The sequence below is a fragment of the Osmerus eperlanus genome, chromosome 7 (genome assembly GCF_963692335.1).
Source record: "Osmerus eperlanus chromosome 7, fOsmEpe2.1, whole genome shotgun sequence".
Classification (NCBI taxonomy): Eukaryota; Metazoa; Chordata; class Actinopteri; order Osmeriformes; family Osmeridae; genus Osmerus; species Osmerus eperlanus.
In genome coordinates, this window is record NC_085024.1 from 21,215,651 (window position 1) to 21,235,043 (window position 19,393).

General features: G+C 47.0%; 3 protein-coding genes across 7 annotated transcripts; 2 read left to right on the forward strand and 1 right to left on the reverse strand.

Annotated features, from left to right (window-relative positions):
• The first annotated feature begins 791 nt into the window (after positions 1 to 791).
• Positions 792 to 3,167, forward strand: lmtk3 (lemur tyrosine kinase 3). Of its 2 annotated transcripts, none has more exons than XM_062465887.1 (6): positions 792 to 955; positions 1,054 to 1,217; positions 1,333 to 1,466; positions 1,598 to 1,932; positions 2,037 to 2,121; positions 3,042 to 3,167. In XM_062465887.1, exons 1-6 carry the CDS (start codon positions 926 to 928, stop codon positions 3,113 to 3,115), a joined length of 822 nt encoding a protein of 273 aa, XP_062321871.1. In that variant the 5' UTR covers positions 792 to 925; the 3' UTR covers positions 3,116 to 3,167. The 2 variants fall into 2 exon arrangements, with proteins under 2 accessions (XP_062321871.1, XP_062321870.1); XM_062465886.1 differs by having other exon boundaries at positions 3,032 to 3,165.
• A 282-nt stretch (positions 3,168 to 3,449) lies between these two features.
• On the forward strand, positions 3,450 to 9,094 carry prpf31 (PRP31 pre-mRNA processing factor 31 homolog (yeast)). Its single transcript, XM_062465816.1, has 15 exons — positions 3,450 to 3,546; positions 4,884 to 4,927; positions 5,272 to 5,487; positions 5,592 to 5,652; positions 5,746 to 5,829; positions 5,978 to 6,075; positions 6,200 to 6,306; positions 6,432 to 6,601; positions 6,706 to 6,863; positions 7,145 to 7,234; positions 7,355 to 7,482; positions 7,864 to 7,936; positions 8,078 to 8,206; positions 8,515 to 8,613; positions 8,736 to 9,094. Exons 3-15 carry the CDS (start codon positions 5,272 to 5,274, stop codon positions 8,862 to 8,864), a joined length of 1,542 nt encoding a protein of 513 aa, XP_062321800.1. The 5' UTR covers positions 3,450 to 3,546; positions 4,884 to 4,927; the 3' UTR covers positions 8,865 to 9,094.
• A 1,290-nt stretch (positions 9,095 to 10,384) lies between these two features.
• cnot3a (CCR4-NOT transcription complex, subunit 3a) lies at positions 10,385 to 19,237 on the reverse strand. 4 transcript variants are annotated; one of them, XM_062465764.1, is made up of 19 exons: positions 19,094 to 19,237; positions 18,459 to 18,514; positions 18,176 to 18,243; positions 18,021 to 18,095; positions 17,839 to 17,928; positions 17,552 to 17,680; positions 17,379 to 17,474; positions 17,027 to 17,246; positions 16,771 to 16,898; positions 16,614 to 16,670; positions 15,585 to 16,494; positions 15,393 to 15,498; positions 15,140 to 15,281; positions 14,389 to 14,502; positions 12,722 to 12,821; positions 12,362 to 12,560; positions 11,610 to 11,742; positions 11,390 to 11,515; positions 10,385 to 11,166 (listed from the first exon to the last, which is right to left on the reverse strand). In XM_062465764.1, the coding sequence occupies exons 2-19, from the start codon at positions 18,481 to 18,483 to the stop codon at positions 11,068 to 11,070; spliced, it is 2,817 nt and encodes a 938-aa protein (XP_062321748.1). In that variant the 5' UTR covers positions 18,484 to 18,514; positions 19,094 to 19,237; the 3' UTR covers positions 10,385 to 11,067. The 4 variants fall into 4 exon arrangements, with proteins under 4 accessions (XP_062321748.1, XP_062321747.1, XP_062321745.1 ...); XM_062465763.1 differs by having other exon boundaries at positions 18,176 to 18,286; positions 19,094 to 19,188; XM_062465761.1 differs by lacking the exon at positions 19,094 to 19,237 and adding an exon at positions 18,741 to 18,814.
• Positions 19,238 to 19,393: the final 156 nt, after the last annotated feature.

A 19,393-nucleotide genomic window follows, 5' to 3' on the forward strand; every position in this document is an offset into this window, starting at 1 on the left:
TTCTGTTGTAGAGATGGAGGAGGACACTGATCCCATGAATCTGGACAACTTTTTTAACAGCTCAGAGAAATACTTCTACACACCCTCAAGTCACCCTAATGCCTCAAAACCAACCCTTCAGGAGTTAACCCCCACCACTACTCATAGTAGAGGTATCTCAGCCAACTTTGACCTTTCACCTGTGCGTCCAATGCTCCCGTCTCTCCCTGACGACAGACAGAATGAGACTCGCCTCGCTTCCGCCACAGTGGACGGAAATTACCGAAACAAACCGTCGCAAAAACCCCCCACCGCCCTCCCGTCTTTCCCCCAGCACTCCCTCAACTCCATCCCTGAATTGTTGATCTCAGAGTGGAAGGATCTGGACGAAGAAGCCCTGGAGGATTTTGAGAAACTGGAGCAGCTTTGCTGCATATCCGGGGACGAGGAGGACCTCTTCCTAGGGAACCTGGAAATGCTGGGGTCCATGAAGAAGAAGACACCTGAGAAGAAGACTAGAGCTGCTGGGGTAGGGGTTAAAGGTGAGACGGCCTGTGAAACCTTGACGCCAGAGGGGAACAGGAAGCTCGAACTGAGGGAGGATGTTGATGGCGTCTCTCAGAGCTCAGATGAGCTGCCAGAAGATGCGGGGAATCAGAACAAGAATACTGAAGGTGAATTTTTGATATTTATATTACGATAATGTATTTGTCGGTCTAAAAGCATCGGAGCTCCAGGCGTTTACGGACCCCTCTCTCGTTCTTCAGTCTCAGGTCCAGTGGAGTCAGACCCAGAGTACAGACTGATTGTAGCAGCCTCTCTGCTCCAAGACTCTCACACCGGGTCAGAACGATCACCACAGGACGACAGGAACGAACTACAAAGCCCATCATCCCGTTCGCCATGCCATTCTCCTGACTCCAAGGACCAGGGGTCACTCTCCAAAATGCCCACGAAGAACGGCCTCATGATGCAGGTAAATATGAGCACGGGCTTCGACTCGATTCCACCGTTTTCTTTTCTGTATTTTAAAATATTGACACTACGCAACAATTTCACGATACCTTTCTCCAGGTGTGTGAGGAAAGGCTACAGTTCTCCCTCAGCGAAAATGTTAAAAGCAACGTTCTCTGGGGAACCACGGTGAGCGACACTGTCACTCTGCGCCCCTGGGGAGACAACACCACAGAAGCCAGCGAAGACCCAGTGACTGGAAATGACAGGAAAGCCCCTGAGAGGTATGACTGCCATTTAAATAGAAATCATCCGCTGTGATGAAAAATTTGGGGATATTTAGTGTAGTGGGTCCCTTAAAATCCCAATGCACCTTTGTAAACATGTTCTGTGCAACAGGATGGAGGAGCCGCAGCCAGCGTGCAGTCCTGTGCCCCAGACCGTCTCTGGTGGAACTGCCAATGAACCGTTTACTGTGATCGAACAGCCTGAGGTTACGTCACCTCAGCCTGTGGGAAACCTAGCAATGAAAGGTACCTAAAGTGTCTGTGTGTGTGTCCTCAAGTTGTAAAAACTACTGAAATGCACACAAAGAGGCACATGAGCCTGTCAGAAACCTGATTTCCTTTTTTTTCCATTCTAAAAAATGCATTTTTTCTTACAGCCAAGCTAGCTCGCCTGTCCCTCGCCTTGCCACCCCTCGCTCTCGCTCTCCCTCTGTCCCCAAGTCCCAAAGGAGGGTTTGGAGACGGGGTACTAGGGCACAGAAGTGGGAGAAGGAGGGGCTTGTCCACAGGAAGTGACCTTGACGACGAGGAGGAAGACGAACAGGAAGATGAAAGCTCTCGGAGGGTAATCGTCGTCACGGAAACGGACGTGGACAAGAGGGTGGGCCTGCGGAGTCTGTTGAAGTCTCCGAAGGAGCCGACGGACAGAGACAAAGACAAGGGACGCAACGTGTCCTTTTTTGATGATGTCACTGTCTATCTCTTCGATCAGGTACGCTCTCTCGCATTATGTGCTCACATGAAAATATCTCTATGTACTAAACATAATTGTGACATGGATCCTTAATACTGGAGTCTTTTGTATCAATTGAACAGGAAACTCCAACCAATGAGCTGAGTGGTTCTGCGCCTGCCAGTCCAACTCCAGCCCCTGGAAAAAGCACTAAATTTGACGTACATGGTACGTATGTGTGAAAGAAACTTTATCTTCTGGAGATGCACCTTTTTGTAGTTGACACCATGTTTATTTCTGACGTGTTGTTTGCATTTCAATGCTTAGTGATAACAAACTACATGCCTGATAACCAACATTAAATATCCCAACATGGCTCCACCCACTGAAACAGAGAGCTCTGTTTTCCTCCCACCCCGGCTCTAAATAAATAGGGGTCAGATGGCTGAGCGGTTAGGGAATCGGGCTACCAATCAGAAGGTTGCCGGTTCGATTCCCCGGCTGTGCAAAATGACTCAAATACAGGAGGTATGTCTATGACCCTTGGGCAAGGCACTTCACCCTACTTGCCTCAGGGGGAACGTCCCTGACTTACTGCAAGTTGCTCTGGATAAGAGCGCCTGATAAATGACTAAATGTAAATATGCAACCAAAATTAATCTCCCGTAATTAGCCCCCACACTCTGTGACATGTAGAATTGAGTAGGAACATAAATCTTGTGCTCAACAATGCAATCCTCTAAGCTGCGTTCTCCATCGTATTTTTATATGGTCTCCAGAAGGCCCCATTTCACACACTGATCGCTCCATTTCACTGAATAATGAGAGTTTGGGCTGAGAATTCCCTCTGGAGTTTTGATATAGAGAGATGTATCAACACCAAAATGAGATGCTTTCATGATACAGCCCTCTTGAGTTGAACAGTTCAAAGCTCTGCAAGGATAAAAAAAAGTATTCCATTTGAAATAGAGTATTTTTAACTGTTACTTTTATTTTTTATGTAGACGTGCTTCAACTCTCTTCGCTCTAATAGATCTAGATTCATTGTTTGTCTGTCCCTATAGAGGTTCTTTTAAGTTATTGTACTACGTTTGTGTTTACCAGTCCAACCTACATCTGTCTCCTGTCTTTCCACCAGGAGCAAACAGCAAAGGCAAAAACTCTAAAAGAAAAGAGGAGTTGTCAATCAAACCAAGGTCTCCTGTGGGGTCCAACCCGGTGACATCATCACGCTTTACCGTGAGCCCTGCCAGTGACCCCCACCTAAAGTGACGTGGAGTTCCGGAACCCTTAGACCAGAACCCTCTGAGAGTAGCCAGTGTGTTAGCCGACCATCAGATATTCTCAGAGACTATTTTTATATCGATCAGGCAAGACAAGACTCCCGTTCAAGAAGCTGGACACATTCCAGGGTTTACCAGCAACAGGATTTTGTATGCGACCTTAGGTCATTGAGCTCCTCCCTTTGCAAACTGTATTTAGGCGTTGATTTGTAGTGACCGGCGAAGGAAGTTTGTTAGAGGACAGGAGGAGCCTGGAGCGTTGTAAAATCTGAAACAGACTTGACAGCTATGCAACGGGAGTCTCATTGTGTACTACCAGCTTATCTTCTCCTTTCCTGCTTCTTTCTGTTGTACTGTTACACCAAGGTACAGGGACGCACTTTCTTTAATCGTTTGTCTTTGTGAAGGCTTGGATTTAAATTCTCAATTTGTAAAAATGATTTTCATCGCCGTCGTCGGCCATTATTGTAAGGAGCAGTTAGGGACAGAATATGCTTACCTCCTGTATTTGAGAGTATTCATTAAACATTTGTAAAAAGATCGTCATACAAGTGAATACAATAACATTTTAGAGCTGTTTAATTTAGATGTGTTCTTAGACTGCACGAAAAGTAAAAGCAAGCTATGTTTCTTTCTACTTTTTATTCTAAAAGATCTACTTATGTCTAGCAATTATTTATTTGTCTATTGATTTATCTATTTAAAATTGATTTCCATGAAATGTAAATATTGTTTATTTATTTTTGTGCAATTACTTTTATCAGAATTGTTTGGGAGAAAAGTATCTAGGTAATACCTTCTTAATATTTCACTTCTTCATAACAAATAAAAGCAAGATATTTTCCCAAACCTATTAATTGCAAAAAGTATTTTGTATAATTTAATGTCTTTATATCTACCATTCTGTACTAAACAATGTCCTCTAATGTATCTACAGTATCTATGTTATATTATTTTCAAATGTCAATTAATTGGTTGTCTTGTCATTCTTTTTCTTCAATTGAGGACAATTGATGTAGCTTAGCATGAAAAGATTTAAGCCTTTCATTGGTAAATAACTCCATAAGTTGATGTATCTGTTCGTTTTTATTTTCTAGTAATAACAATCCTTCATGCAGTCAAGGTCGAATTTCATTTGTTTCAATGTCAGTTTAAAACCTGTATTCTTTAAAAAAAAAAAGGTTTTCGTGGGATACTGTATAAAACTGGGGGAATAAAAAAACAATTTAAAAACTGTGAAACGTATGATATTAAATTGTATTATTCTATATTCACACGCACGGTCAAAGTATGGCATTATGTGAAAGAGAACTGCCGCTGTTTGTTGTAAGCTATGCCTATTGTCTTGGTGTGAAGGGGAAACTACTTTATTAATTCCATAACGAAGGCTTAAACAAGGACCGAGATGAAAACGAATCAAATTCCCCTCCCCCACCCCTTTGTTACTAGACATCGATAGAATAGAGACATAGCACATCATACCACCTTTCTATTATGACTAAACTTGATATGAAAGCTCAACACAAACAAGACGGAGGTTGTGAATATGCATATAATTATGCACAATACCTATTTTTTTTAAACAACAATTCCCAGAACTCCTTTTTTGGCCTCCGTATGACGCATTTAATCTGCGACCACAGACGAAAGCGCACCGTTGAGCAGCTACAAACAATCAGTTACACGTTGATCTTTCTTTACGTTTATAGGTTTAAAATCTCCCGTTTGGACAGGGCGTTCAAACTTGCGAGGTAAACAATCTCAATGTGAAAATGTTTATCTTGCTTACAAATTTATCTTGCTGTATTTCTGTAGCTGTATCTTAGTTCTCTTGGATAGCTAGCTAGCTACTTAGCTAGCTACTTAGTCTAGCAGTAGCATGTTGGTGCATGGACAACAGACAAATATGTTGAATTGGGATGTTTCCTTGTTGATTTACATCAGTTTTGAAGTAATTATTTTGCCGTTTCTCTGGATCGAATGAAAAACTAGCTGGATCAGTGGCCTCAATGTTTTTTTTATTTTATTTTTTATACCAAGCTTGTTTTCTCTCTTGTTGATTGTCTCAACCTTGCATCGCCTGTTTCCCCTGTAGATGTCTTTGGCCGACGAACTCCTGGCCGACCTGGAGGAGGCTGGGGATGAGGGTGAGGATGGCTTGTACACAGTGGGTGAAGAGGGGGAGAGTGACGTGGAGGCCGCGGAGCGAGAGGCAGAAGGAGGCCTGCAGGACATCCCAGAGGAGATGGAGGTGGACTACAGTGGAACTGAGAGCGTGGCATCCATTGCAAAACTGCGTAACAGCAAACAGGTTTGTCTTCGCAACTTTGTGTCTCAACATGAATTTGGTTTACCCTGTTGTATATTTGCTTTCACAATACGCTTAAAAAAAATAACACGTTTGCTTGTGTGTAGTTTTCAGAGATTATGGAAAAAATTGGAGAATATGTGGGGAATCAGAACAAGAATACTGAAGGTGAATTTTAGATATTTATATTATGATAATGTATTTGTCCGTCTAAAAGCATCGGAGCTCCAGGCGTTTACGGACCCCTCTCTCGTTCTTCAGTCTCAGGTCCAGTGGAGTCTGACCCAGAGTACAGACTGATTGTAGCAGCAAACAACCTCACAGTTGAGATCGACAACGAACTCAGTGAGTTTTGTCCTAGACCAGCATATTTGACCGGTTAACCAGTTTATCAATCATTCTGATTAAAATCCTGACTGCTTTATCAATATTGCTAAAGTTTCAGACCCAAAAAATTAAGGAATATGTTTTTATTCATGCGTCTTTGTTTCAGACATCATTCACAAATTTGTCCGTGACAAGTACTCCAAAAGGTTTCCAGAGCTCGAGTCCCTCGTGCCCAACTCTCTGGATTACGTCCGGGCAGTGAAGGTGAGTTTTCTTTTTTACTCCCTTAGGCTCTGAAGAAATTCTGTATAACCGTTAAATAAAAGACAAAGTGCTTTATTACTTTGCCTGCTGTTGTTGACATCTAGTGTGTGTTTGTTCTTCTTAGGAATTAGGGAATAACCTGGACAAGTGCAAGAATAATGAGACACTGCAGCAGATCCTGACCAACGCCACCATCATGGTGGTCAGCGTCACAGCCTCGACCACACAGGGGTACGACAACCAACTGTCATGTTTGTGTTTGAGATCCAACAATGTCCTTCCGGTCTTGTTATTAGTTCCTGTCACAATACGGTGTTTCCAGTGATGAATCACACAGAACCTTGTGGTGTTTGCAGGACGTTGCTGGGCGATGATGAGCTGAAGCGATTGGAGGAGGCTTGCGACATGGCTCTGGAGCTCAACCAATCCAAGCACAGAATCTACGAGTACGTGGAGTCCAGGATGTCCTTCATCGCTCCGAACTTGTCCGTCATCGTTGGAGCCTCAACTGCCGCCAAAATCATGGGTGAGGGAGTGCAACCTGTTAAACTAACCACAGACATTCTATACAGTAATCCTAATTGAAGGTAGATAAAGGTCACTGACCCTAGTCACCTGTCTGGCTGGAAGGTATTGCCGGAGGCCTCACCAACCTGTCCAAGATGCCGGCCTGTAACCTGATGCTCCTGGGGGCCCAGCGGAGGACTCTGTCAGGCTTCAGCAGCGCCTCCTTGCTTCCCCACACAGGCTACATCTACCACTGCGATGTCGTACAGTCCCTTCCCCCGGTGAATGCTCTTCACATGCTCATTTTAAAGAAAAAAACTAACCATTTTGACCGATAACCGTTGACAAATGTTTGAGAAAATGTTTTTCTAAGAAAATAGGTTGATTATTCTTTTCTAAATCGGCAATACTGTTTAATCGATAGTATTAACCAGTAAACATTCGTATAGTTGGTTACACGATTAATGATGTGCATCCCTAGTCCAAACCCTTTAGAATCTTCCAGAACTGTGTCGCTAGCTGGTCAGTTGCTGTTGGGCTAATGGCTGTTTAATTGGTACAGGACCTGAGGAGGAAAGCGGCTCGTCTGGTGGCAGCGAAGTGCACCCTGGCTTCCAGAGTAGACAGCTTCCACGAGAGCTCAGGGGGCAAAGTAAGACCGTGAGGGGCGACGGGAGGGGTGCGGATTCAAATCGACCCCCGTTTCTGTTCTAGGATTGAGTGGGATGAATGCAACTCCTCTTGTGAGGTACTCACGTCTGATTTCTTGCAGGTGGGCTATGATCTGAAGGAGGAGATTGAGAGGAAGTTTGACAAATGGCAAGAGCCTCCACCTGTGAAGACGGTGAAGCCACTACCTGCTCCGCTTGATGGCCAGAGGAAGAAGAGGGGAGGCAGAAGGTATGGGGTCATTTCCTGTTTACATGTTGACAGCCAGGGTATGTTCTCTGCAGTCAGCCAGGGTATGTTCTCTGATGCAGACAGCCAGGGTATGTTCTCTGATGCAGACAGCCAGGGTATGTTCTCTGATGCAGTCAGCCAGGGTATGTTCTCTGATGCAGACAGCCAGGGTATGTTCTCTGATGCAGTCAGCCAGGGTATGTTCTCTGATGCAGACAGCCAGGGTATGTTCTCTGATGCAGACAGCCAGGGTATGTTCTCTGATGCAGACAGCCAGGGTATGTTCTCTGATGCAGACAGCCAGGGTATGTTCTCTGATGCAGAGATGGGACGTAAGAAAGTACAAAATATTCTCTTTCCTCCGTCCTGTTATTTCTGAAGGTATCGTAAGATGAAGGAGCGCCTAGGTCTGACTGAGATCAGGAAGCACGCCAACAGGATGACCTTCGCAGAGGTCAGCAGGACAGATTCCTTACCTCTACAAAATGGCTAGCATATACACACTGTGTATAGCTTGTTCTTGATCCCAGTAATTTAGTCTTGAGAGATGCAGATAGCATTTTTAAAACCCATGCAACTCTTGTCTGCGTGTCAGATTGAGGACGATGCGTACCAGGAGGACCTGGGGTTCAGCTTGGGGCAGCTAGGAAAGAGTGGGAGTGGGCGTGTCAGACAGGCCCAGGTCAACGAAGCCACCAAAGCCAGGATATCCAAGTCCCTCCAGGTAAACGAGCCCTAAACTCTGTCACCACACCATGACAGTTCAGACAACACATGGAAACATCAAGACACAATACACATCACAAAGTTCAGTGTATTCTACTCTAACTGAAGTCAGGTGGCTGAGCGGTTAGGGAGTCGGGCTCGTAATCTGAAGGTTACCGGTTCGATTCTCGGCTGTGCAAAATGACAGTGTCCTTGGGCAAGGCACTTCACCCTACTTGCCTCGGGGGGAATGTCCCTGTACTTACTGTGTCGCTCTGGATAAGAGCGTCTGCTAAATTACTAAATGTAACTGTTTGGTTTTTGCAGAGAACGCTGCAGAAACAGAGCATGACGTACGGAGGGAAGTCCACGGTCAGGGACCGCTCCTCAGGAACCAGCTCCAGCGTGGCCTTCACTCCTCTACAGGTATCCTCCCTTTCCATGATGTCACTTCCTGCACCAGCGCCACCCTGCCATCATCTGCCACTCAGCTTTGGAGGCCACCATGGTTTGTTACGTCCTTCTCACCCCTGCGTTCTCTCCTTCAGGGGCTGGAGATCGTGAACCCGCAGGCGGCAGAGAAGAAGGTGGCCGAGGCCAATCAGAAATACTTTTCCAACATGGCCGAGTTCCTGAAGGTCAAGAAGGAGGGAGGAGAGAGCGAAGTGAAAATGTGAAGAGGGCACACTATGTAACAGCTGTAACAACCTACAAACACACACACACACATTGGTGATTTTGAGTACTTGTCTGAAAGATCTGCTCTAGAAATTAAACACACGCCATGAGTAAGATCGTTGAAACTGATACAATATTTTTTTAAGGTTGTATATTTGGTTTTGAATTATTTTTAGTTCAACTTGCATATTTGTTCCATTTTAATAAAATGAAACAACTTCTTACCTTGTCTCTGAATGTATGGTGATTAATGGAAATGGCGTAACTATTTTCTTAAGTTTGTATGTTTGGTTTCTTGCATGAATTAACAGGGTTCCCACGGGGTCTTAGTCTAAAATTCTGAACTTTAAATTTAAGGCCTTAAAACGGACAGCTTTTCATCCAAGGTCTTTAAATTTCATAGGTAACATATATAACTGTACTTAACTGATATTAGTAAAATGAATTATCAATTGGTTTGAGCGAGATTTTTAGGGGTACCGTGTTTGGAAGTAGACTCGATGGTACAAATGCTTACTTACTGAGCCACAGAGGTTTCCTGCTCAGTTACTTTCTACAAGATGGTGTAATTGCCCTTATGACACAAATGCCAAAGGACAGCATACGTACATTTAATTCAACCTTTTAATTATGACAAGACCATGTTAGATTTATAATTTCTGAAAAGTATTTTATTGAAATTTTACAATCCTGTTTGCAATGCCACATTGACATCTCCCATGCAGAACCTTGACAATTGAATAAGAGAAAATCTGTAAATATTTATTTTGTGAAATTCACATTTGTCATCTGACCATCCTTTCCTCAAAAGCCTAAAAATAGAATGTATAAAAGGCATTTCTCAGAACATTGCGCTGGTTTCCTTTCGATAACCCTCTTTAGCCTTCAGAAAAACTGGTAACATGCAGATGTGGTACAAGTTTCCCAGGCTCATAAAGACAGGAACTACATCAGTGGAGACACATGACGTGTTCCTGAAGCAAAACAATAACGTACCCAAACTAGTTCAATTTGCCGCACGTCCACAGTGGGGTTGTTTGTCCAAATTTGTGAAAATTGCGTCAAACACCTAATGGAACCAGAATACATCCCATTACACAAAACTCATGTTTATTTTTCATTGAAATAACTGGTGTGAAACTGAACAAATTAGGGGAAATAAAAGAACTGCAACCAAAACAAACTGAATGAAATGACAAGTTGACTGGTCATTTTTATGGGATTCAGAAAAATTACAGTAATTTGTACGGTCGTACTAAGAGATGATTGACACTGCCTTTAAAGCAGAGTTAGGAACCAATTCCCGCCATTTCTGACGTACTGTTTCAAAAGGGCAATTGGAGCTGCTCAAAATTTATAAACATTATTCAAGACTTACGTCAAAAAAAACTTTAATACTTTGTTCAGACTCTTTTATTAGTTTATATCACAAACATAATGAATGCCCCAAAAATGATGCGTTTTCTTTTACAGTTAAACTTAAAAACATTATTTGTAAAGAGAGGGAGGCAGACACCAATTCAATTGCATAGCAATTTAATCCATGTCCAATAAGGACCGTCTTTCCCAGTCACAAGGAGACGCCCTATGGTCATTCTCAGTGTTTAAACGACCAAGACAATATCAATAAAACTATTGATAATCGATCACTATGTCTAACAGTGACCATGTTCAACAGGCATCATAGTGTCTTATAAGAAGACACTCCTACACACCATGTCTAATTGTCCACTGTACTTCCCTATTGTAAACCCCAAATAACAGGTAAAATCCAAGATGGGCAATTTCTTTAACCGAATCCAATGTTTGTGTTTTAGTCAATGACTTCCAGTTGGGTAGGTGGTACAGGAGATTCTCGTTGAAACGGAAAAATAAAACGAAACATAACATGAGGAACATGCATGGGGTAGGTTTTTCCTAATGCCATATACTGAGTGCGCACACAGACAGGCACAAACGCATATCTTGAATGACACCCTATTTCCCCATGTAGTGGACTACTTGTGATTAGACCCCTGTTGGTTGTGGTCATAAGTAGGGTGCTATATGGGGGAAGGTGGTATCCTTTCAGATGCAGCCTATACACTCCTGTCTCCACGTCAGGAGAAGGATTCTACTACACATCACAATCTCTATCCACAGTTTGGAGTTCAGTCTCGGAATGTCAACAGCAGCACGTCTTTCTCTCTCTCTGTCCGTCCGTCACTGCAGGTCTCGATCTTCCAGGTACCTGTACTCAAAGGTAAACCCCTCTTTCTTTCTCTGGCCCCATTTCTCATAGTCAAAGTAGATGTAAGTGCCCTAAAAGAAAGAAGAATAGAATCAGGTAAAGAACCGATTTACCCGGCAGGCCCACTAACAGACCTGATCCAGAGACACAGAAGAGTTCATCTGCGTCGCTAGCTTCTGAAACCCCTCAGCCAGCCAAGTTCAGTGTCCTGCTGGGCCACGGTGGTGAATGTATGGGCCTGCTTATCGTTCTCCCCCGCGACGCGTGGGGCCAAGAGAGCTTCAGCTGCTGTACCTGCTCAAACTCGTCTGTGATGGTCTTGGGTTCCTCGTGTCTCTGAAACCACATCATGTACTTGGTGTGGAATCTCCACGACTGCTTCTTCAAAGCCTTGGCAGACAGATACTGAGCCTTGGTGCCCTGAGAGAGACAGAGCAAGGGAGGAACAGTGAGGAGACGAGGAGGGGGGGAACCTCTGGATGTAGCCCAGACTGTGTGTGTGTGCGTGTGTTACCTCCAGGTAGTAGAAGATGAAGAACAGAGTTTCTGTTGACAGTCTCTGGTAGAACTCTATGGAGTCAGAGTGGTGGGGGGGCATCTGATGGTGGAAGGGCAGTGTGGGACAAGGGTTCCTCATCAGGTATTGTCTGTAACACACACACACACACAGGTTTAGAATCTCAATCTTATACACACACTTGGTAACCACTACATGCTTCATGTGTTTACCCACCAAAAAAAAGCTTTTTAAATTTTTCAAAGAAACCCAGTGATGACGGTACATGACAGGTTGGGTCAGAAGCTGACAGTGATGACGGTACATGACAGGTTGGGTCAGAAGCTGACAGTGATGACGGTACATGACAGGTTGGGTCAGAAGCTGACAGTGATGACGGTACATGACAGGTTGGGTCAGAAGCTGACAGTGATGACGGTACATGACAGGTTGGGTCAGAAGCTGACAGTGATGACGGTTCATGACAGGTTGGGTCAGAAGCTGACAGTGATGACGGTACATGACAGGTTGGGTCAGAAGCTGACAGTGATGACGGTACATGACAGGTTGGGTCAGAAGCTGACGGTACATGACAGGTTGGGTCAGAAGCTGACGGTACATGACAGGTTGGGTCAGAAGCTGACAGTGATGACGGTACATGACAGGTTGGGTCAGAAGCTGACAGTGATGACGGTACATGACAGGTTGGGTCAGAAGCTGACAGTGATGACGGTACATGACAGGTTGGGTCAGAAGCTGACAGTTCTCACCTGATCCTCTCAGAGTCGGAGGGGTGCGGCATGTGTGTCCAGGCTGACTCCTGCATGGCCTGCTGGTACACCTGGTCTTTGGAGAGAGGTGTGGGCCCCAGAGGACACACCCCCAGGGAGGGGGGGATGCTCACCTCCGACAGCGACGGCTGGCTGGCCGCAGGAGTGCCGGGCGCAGCCGACGAGCCAGAGAAGATGTCTGAGGACCAGGAGGAAGGGAATGGGAGAGAGAATATTACACAGAGAGGGAATAAGAGAGAGAGAGGGCGAATATGAGAAATAAATGTCTGACTGCACAAAACCTGGACAGTTCTGAAGCAAATAATGAAACTAGAAAACATCCGTCTGGTGTGTTCTGACCTCTTTCCGTCAGGTGCAGGTTGGGGATCTCTCCGTCCAGACCCGACCCCAGGGCAGCTCTCTCGGCCATGGCTTTCAGAGAGCTCAGAGGCTCCGGAGCCTGGTGGGGAGAGGAGGCAGGAGGAGAGGATGGAAGAGAGGGAGGAGGTGGTGGGGAGAGGAGGCAGGAGGAGAGGGAGGAGGTGGTGGGGAGAGGAGGCAGGCAGGAGGAGAGGATGGAAGAGAGGGAGGAGGTGGTGGGGAGAGGAGGCAGGCAGGAGGAGAGGATGGAAGAGAGGGAGGAGGTGGTGGGGAGAGGAGGCAGGCAGGAGGAGAGGATGGAAGAGAGGGAGGAGGTGGTGGGGAGAGGAGGCAGGCAGGAGGAGAGGATGGAAGAGAGGGAGGAGGTGGTGGGGAGAGGAGGCAGGCAGGAGGAGAGGATGGAAGAGAGGGAGGAGGTGGTGGGGAGAGGAGGCAGGCAGGAGGAGAGGATGGAAGAGAGGGAGGAGGTGGTGGGGAGAGGAGGCAGGCAGGAGGAGAGGATGGAAGAGAGGGAGGAGGTGGTGGGGAGAGGAGGCAGGCAGGAGGAGAGGATGGAAGAGAGGGAGGAGGTGGTGGGGAGAGGAGGCAGGCAGGAGAGGATGGAAGAGAGGGAGGAGGTGGTGGGGAGAGGAGGCAGGAGGAGAGGATGGAAGAGAGGGAGGAGGTGGTGGGGAGAGGAGGCAGGAGGAGAGGATGGAAGAGAGGGAGGAGGTGGTGGGGAGAGGAGGCAGGAGGAGAGGATGGAAGAGAGGGAGGAGGTGGTGGGGAGAGGAGGCAGGAGGAGAGGATGGAAGAGAGGGAGGAGGTGGTGGGGAGAGGAGGCAGGAGGAGAGGATGGAAGAGAGGGAGGAGGTGGTGGGGAGAGGAGGCAGGAGGAGAGGATGGAAGAGAGGGAGGAGGTGGTGGGGAGAGGAGGCAGGAGGAGAGGATGGAAGAGAGGGAGGAGGTGGTGGGGAGAGGAGGCAGGAGGAGAGGATGGAAGAGAGGGAGGAGGTGGTGGGGAGAGGAGGCAGGAGGAGAGGATGGAAGAGAGGGAGGAGGTGGTGGGGAGAGGAGGCAGGAGGAGAGGATGGAAGAGAGGGAGGAGGTGGTGGGGAGAGGAGGCAGGAGGAGAGGATGGAAGAGAGGGAGGAGGTGGTGGGGGTGAAGGAAAGCAGAGGTAGACGGGGGAAACAAGAGGGAAATCGAGGGTTAAAAAAAGAACAGTTTTAACATTATGAGAAAGACGGGCCAACATCACTCTACTCAACTCCCAAAAGAAAGATTGTCAGCTTTGATTCCGCTTCCTTGATTGGCGTCTCTACTCCGAGACCACACACTCCCGTACCCAGCTAGAACCCCCACGGTCAGCCACAGTGACTGAGCTCCCGCTGGGGGAACACACCAACCACAACCATACACAACCTCAAACTAGCATAGTCATGCTAGCACTGACCACTATCTAGTGTGTCAATTTGGTGTGTGTTTTTATGTGTCGGGTATGTCAAATGGACATGACAGATATAAGAAAAAGTAAATTAAAAAAAGTAGATATATTTCTAAATCATAGGTGTTAAATTATTTGTGTGTGTGAAGGGGGAAGGTTTAAGGCTGTGTGTGAATGTGTTGATGAATAGTTAACGGGGGGTGTGTGTGTGTGTCTCTACCTGACACTGCTTTCTCTTTCGTGTGTTAGTGGCTGTACCCATGGTCCCTGGCAGCTCAGCGGCCTGCACCGTCCCCCTGGACTCCATCAGTATCTGACGGAGGTCTGTGGGAAGCTGGAGATAGAGGGCAGGCTCTACAGGTTATCCTAAAGTTATCACAGCGTCATTACATCCGTCATTACACTGACACATCATCCATGCCTGCCTGTGGGTTTACGTCGCCAGAGAGTTGGTTGCTGCATCTGACTGCAGGGCCCTGCATGGTGCAAGCGTGGCGGGACTAATCTTTCTTAACGGGTCAAAATGGTTGCCGTGGAGGTTCCAGTGTTCTCCCAACATTACACAACACTTCAGTCTGGCAGTACCCGGTTCTACCTTTCAGAACCTCTCCTATGTGACAGACAGAACTCCATCAAGTTCAAGGTAACTGGTAGAAAAAGGCAGGTCAAAAGTATAAAAGATCAAACCTTCATCTGTCAGCCTGGCTGAGTACCTTCTAGTTTGCCTGGATCTATCCTGTCCTCCCAGCAGTCTCTCCTTCTGCTCTCTCCTTTCTACCTGTCCCTGATTGACACCAGGTGAGGAGACTCTGGCCAATTGCAACCACTAGCCAATTAACTACCCAGGCTGAGGAGACGAGGCAGAATTTAACCCCTCGCTGCCTTTACCCCCCCTCTCTCTCTCTCTCTCTCTCTCTCTCTCTCTCTCTCTCTCCACATCCACAGCATCCTCCCCCCCGGTCTCCCCTCACCTTGAGACCTTCAGACGCCTGCGTGTAGGAGTGGGGCCCGTTGAGCAGGCTGGATCCTCCAGGGTTGCCGTCTGAAAACGAGGGGGACGGGGAGCTGGGGGGCAGGGTGATGGAACTGATCAGGCTGGGGCCGTTGTCCATTCTGTGGAGGATCGAGGAGGAAAGAGAGTTTGAGAAAAAGAGAAAAAAAAAAAAAACTTTCCGTGCAAAATGACTCGAGCGCTGTGATGGAATGCCACGAAGCTCCACTCACGGCTGACTGGCAGAGGAGGTTAGGGATGAGGGCTGGCTGCTCTGTGATTGGCTGGGCGTGCTTAGGCCCGATTCTGCTGTGTTTTCCGCCACTACAGCACTGTAACCTAGGAGACGAGAGCACAACATGGTCACTTAGCTGGAGAAGTCAGACGTCTACTGAACAGATTATGCATATGAACATGCAACATACTTGTGCTTCCGTTCTGCTTCAGGCCACTGGGTGGTCTGGCGGGGGCTGCGTTCGTCCCGACTCCTCCCCCGATTGCCCCGACACTTCCTCCGTTACCTCCCATCATGCCCACCACCCCTCCTGGCACCACACTGACAGGGCTGGGGGGCATCTGAGGGGGCCCAGGGGCAACATTCTGCCCAGACACCAGCCCCAGGATGCCCCCGGTCAGAGTGCTGTGGGCGGGGCTGGAGCCCAGGAGCCCGAGCCCGGCACCAGCCCCGTTGGTGGTGACTCCACTGGAGCCGGAGATGCTGCTCTCCACGGACACGCTGGACTGGCTGCTGCTCAGACCCAGGCCTCCCACAGCAGCCTGGGCGTAGGGGGTGGGCGTGGAGCCAGACAGGAGCCCTGCCATCGTGCTGAGGGGAGACATGCCGCTCAGGCCCAGACCAGACATTTGGTTGGCGCTGCTGGTCCCCGTCATGCCACCTTTACTCAGACCCAGTCCCAACCCTAGCCCCAGGCTGGAGGCGGGGCTAGGCCCAGAGGAGGCCAGCAATTGGGGGTTTGGAGCGGCTGAAATTGGTATGCTGGGTGTGGGAAGAGAGGGGGCAGTGGAGGCGGAGAGCAGAGGGTGGCTGGGGGGGCTGGGGGTGGTGTTGGGGGGGAGAGAGGGTTTCGTTTGAGGTGGCGGTGGTAGTTGTGGTTGGCTTGGCTGTTGGGGCGGAAGTTGCGGTGGAGGTTGGTGCTGATGTTGTTGCACAGCGCTGCTGAAGCTCCCTATTAGACTGTTGCCCATGGAAACCACGGGAATCCCCCCGACAACAGTAGCCATGGACACCAGAGAAGAGGAGGAAGAGGAGGAACCGGAGGTGCCCGACGAGGAGAAGGATGATAACAAGGAGGGGGTGCCGTTCTTCACAGGAGACTGGTGACATTGACACAGCACGAGATAGTCAAGCACACAGACTACATACTCTGGTTCAAAGTTACACTCGGACAGTTCAACAACAGAAGGCCCATAAACAGGGCGGGTCAGAAGCTCACCTGACAGACTTCGCTGTCTGTCGACCTCCCCCGCTTTTTATCGTCCTCCGAGTTCTCCTACGAAAACGGCACAGTACGTTAATATCCGGGCTGAAAAGAGAGTGTGCGTTCTGAAGACTAAACACAGCCACAAGGTCTGAGGAGCAGGTGTGCTTACGGCTGTGCAGGTGGCTGGAGAGGGAGGGATGGGGGAGGAGGAGGTGGTGGAGGTGGGAGTGCTGCCGGAGTGGAGGAACATCTCGTCCTCTATGGTGCCCTGGCCCGACGGAGACGTGGCCACTAGAGCTGGAGAAGATCAGGACGCAGAGAACAATCCAGTCACCACAGAGACACACCATCACACTGTAGCCCACACGCTTAAACTGATCATCCAGGTCTAACCAGCAGTCACAGCAGAGGGCTCATCCACTTACGTATATCATCCAGGTCCAGGTCATCGTACAGGAATTCGTTCTCCTCAAAGTCCGGGTCTTGGGAAGAGTCGATGTAGTACTCCACGTCGTCCTTGATCTTCTGGATGGAGTCCACCTGGACAGAGTCGTTGTCCAGCATGCGTAGGATGGTCTCCAGCATGCGGATGTGGTACCTGTGCCTTTCGATCAAGCGCTTGAGCTCCTCAATGCGATCCTGTTTCTACGGAACAGCCAAGGAGAAAGGCACAGGTGGTTTTGAAGCTGCTCTGGAAACGTTTTTTAACAAAACAGCACAAACGAGTACAGACAGCAACCGCAGAGGTGCATGACGGGAAGTCGGAAAGAAACTGACCTCTTTGTCTCCTTTCTTTTTTCTTGTTTGTACCGACAGGCTCTCCACCTCACTCTCAAACTGGTCCACCTGCATGTTTAGAGTGTCTATCGTGTTCTGCAGAAAGGAGATAATTATGAGGTGAGAAGTGAGGGGCAGCTTTCCCCTCTGGAGGGTTTAGGCAGAGGCCTCACCGTGAGCCATGTTCCTGTCTCCTCCTTCTCCCTCTGGGCAGGGTCCACCTTCTGAGCCAGCCCCAGGCCTTCTTTCGAGTAGGCTTTTGTTTTCGTCTCCCTTTCCACCACCTTAAATCGCTCCATTTGCTAATAAGAGAGAACAGAAACCTTGATCCTTATGTTTTTTGTTTTTTACACACACACACACACACACACATTAAATGACTTATTTTGCTAATTTACGAATCATCAATGACAACCAAACATTTTCAATGTTGATAAGGGTTTGAGGTTTAGATCGTTACCGTTTCAATGAGTTTGCGATTCTCCACTAGTTGTCTTTTGTCTTTGATCTCGTTTGAGGCCACCCATGTCTTAATCTGATCCCTCAATCGCTAGAAAGAAACGTTTATCACCAATTATTAACATTTAAGGCCAGACATAAACACATAATGAATATGGCCACAATTCAAGTTTGTTTGCTTACTTGTAATTTTTTTATTTCTTTTTTTAGGTCTGCCTCGTATTTTTCCTTCTGATTTGCATTGGCTGCATTGTGGAGCTGAAAAATAAAAAGTAATGTTACACAAATAATTGTACACTTCTCCATAACATGTGCATCTACCACTGAGTACTCCTTACCTTTTGCCAAATATCCTCAAATTGTTCTACACCTTCTGCTACCTTTTTCAAACATCTGTCGATTTCACCTGGTAGAACAAAGAGGGCCTCATTTGAGCTCATTACGTGGTTCTGAATGTGGGATAATGTTTCAGAACATGTTATTTGAGAAAGGTCCAACTTCACAGTTCAGCAGCACACGTATCAATATTGTCAGCTTCTATAGTCTAGCTAGGTGATGTCAAAAGTGGGGTGAGCAGTGAAGTCAATGTTCACGTCCATCATGGCTTGTCAAAGAACATACCTTGAAGTTTTCTCTTGTCAGCCATGGCTTTAACTACGACGATGTCCTCATTCCGTCTGACAGAGAGAGGGGGAAACATCACATTACCAAAAACAGCACAATGTGCACAAAGAAACAATGAACTTGCCCAGCTGACGATATATAATAATTTGAGTATTCCCTCTTCAACTACTAATAGCTAGCTACAATAACAACTTCAAACAACAAGCCTGTTATGTGATGCTAGCTATAATTTGGCCATTTCAAGATAAGGAAAATGTATCCGATGTAAGCGACGTTTACCCCATTGAAGCTTGTTTGCTATCACACGCTAACGTGACATGCTCGTTAGCTAACTGGCTATCTTGCAAGCTAGTTTCGATAGCCAACTCATTTTCAATGCTATTAACTAATTGCATGCATATGCATAAGATTAAAAGAATGAAGTCATATTAATGTCGTATCGTTATCGTTTTATGTTGTTTTTTGTAACTAGCTGAGTGCTAACAATTTGTAGCTTGTTGGCTAGCTACTGTATTGACAATGCTCGCTCGCAGCTTAGCTAAAATAGCTAGCTGGCTAGCTAGAATTTCAGGAAAATAAGGGAAACTAGGTCAACCCGACCAGCTAAATTCACACTTGTTTTCGACATTTACCTAGGGTTAGGGCTTTTCGTTTGTCTTTTTCAAATACAATCAGAACAAATTCCCCAAAGTCTTCTTTACTTCCAATTTTTTGTTTTCTTTTCGCCAATCTGACTGTACTCTAAAGATGGACGGCAGCTAAATCCCACCCCCAAATTTAGATTCCGCCCTAAATCTTACCTTCGATCTAAGATTGGACAGTTTCAACATCCGCAATTTAAAATTCCAGTGATTGGCTTATCAGTTTGCGATAAATTAGGATTGACGAATGAATGCAGAACATACATTTCAGACAGCACAACATTAAAAACA

Bases quoted from the DNA above. Each gene is read 5' to 3' on its own strand.
- lmtk3 (XM_062465886.1), top strand. From the start codon at position 926: ATGCCCACGAAGAACGGCCTCATGATGCAG. The intron at 1,467-1,597 runs GTACCTAAAGTG...TTTTTCTTACAG, and splicing joins GGGAAACCTAGCAATGAAAG to CCAAGCTAGCTCGCCTGTCC. The intron at 2,122-3,031 runs GTACGTATGTGT...TCTTTCCACCAG, and splicing joins CACTAAATTTGACGTACATG to GAGCAAACAGCAAAGGCAAA.
- prpf31 (XM_062465816.1), top strand. From the start codon at position 5,272: ATGTCTTTGGCCGACGAACTCCTGGCCGACCTGGAGGAGGCTGGGGAT. The intron at 5,488-5,591 runs GTTTGTCTTCGC...GCTTGTGTGTAG, and splicing joins AACTGCGTAACAGCAAACAG to TTTTCAGAGATTATGGAAAA. The intron at 7,937-8,077 runs GTCAGCAGGACA...TCTGCGTGTCAG, and splicing joins ACAGGATGACCTTCGCAGAG to ATTGAGGACGATGCGTACCA.
- cnot3a (XM_062465761.1), bottom strand. The intron at 16,495-16,613 runs GTGAGCTTCTGA...CAATGTCACCAG, and splicing joins CAGACAGCGAAGTCTGTCAG to TCTCCTGTGAAGAACGGCAC. The intron at 11,516-11,609 runs GTAACACACGCA...TGTCTCTCTCAG, and splicing joins TCATCTTCTACTACCTGGAG to GGCACCAAGGCTCAGTATCT.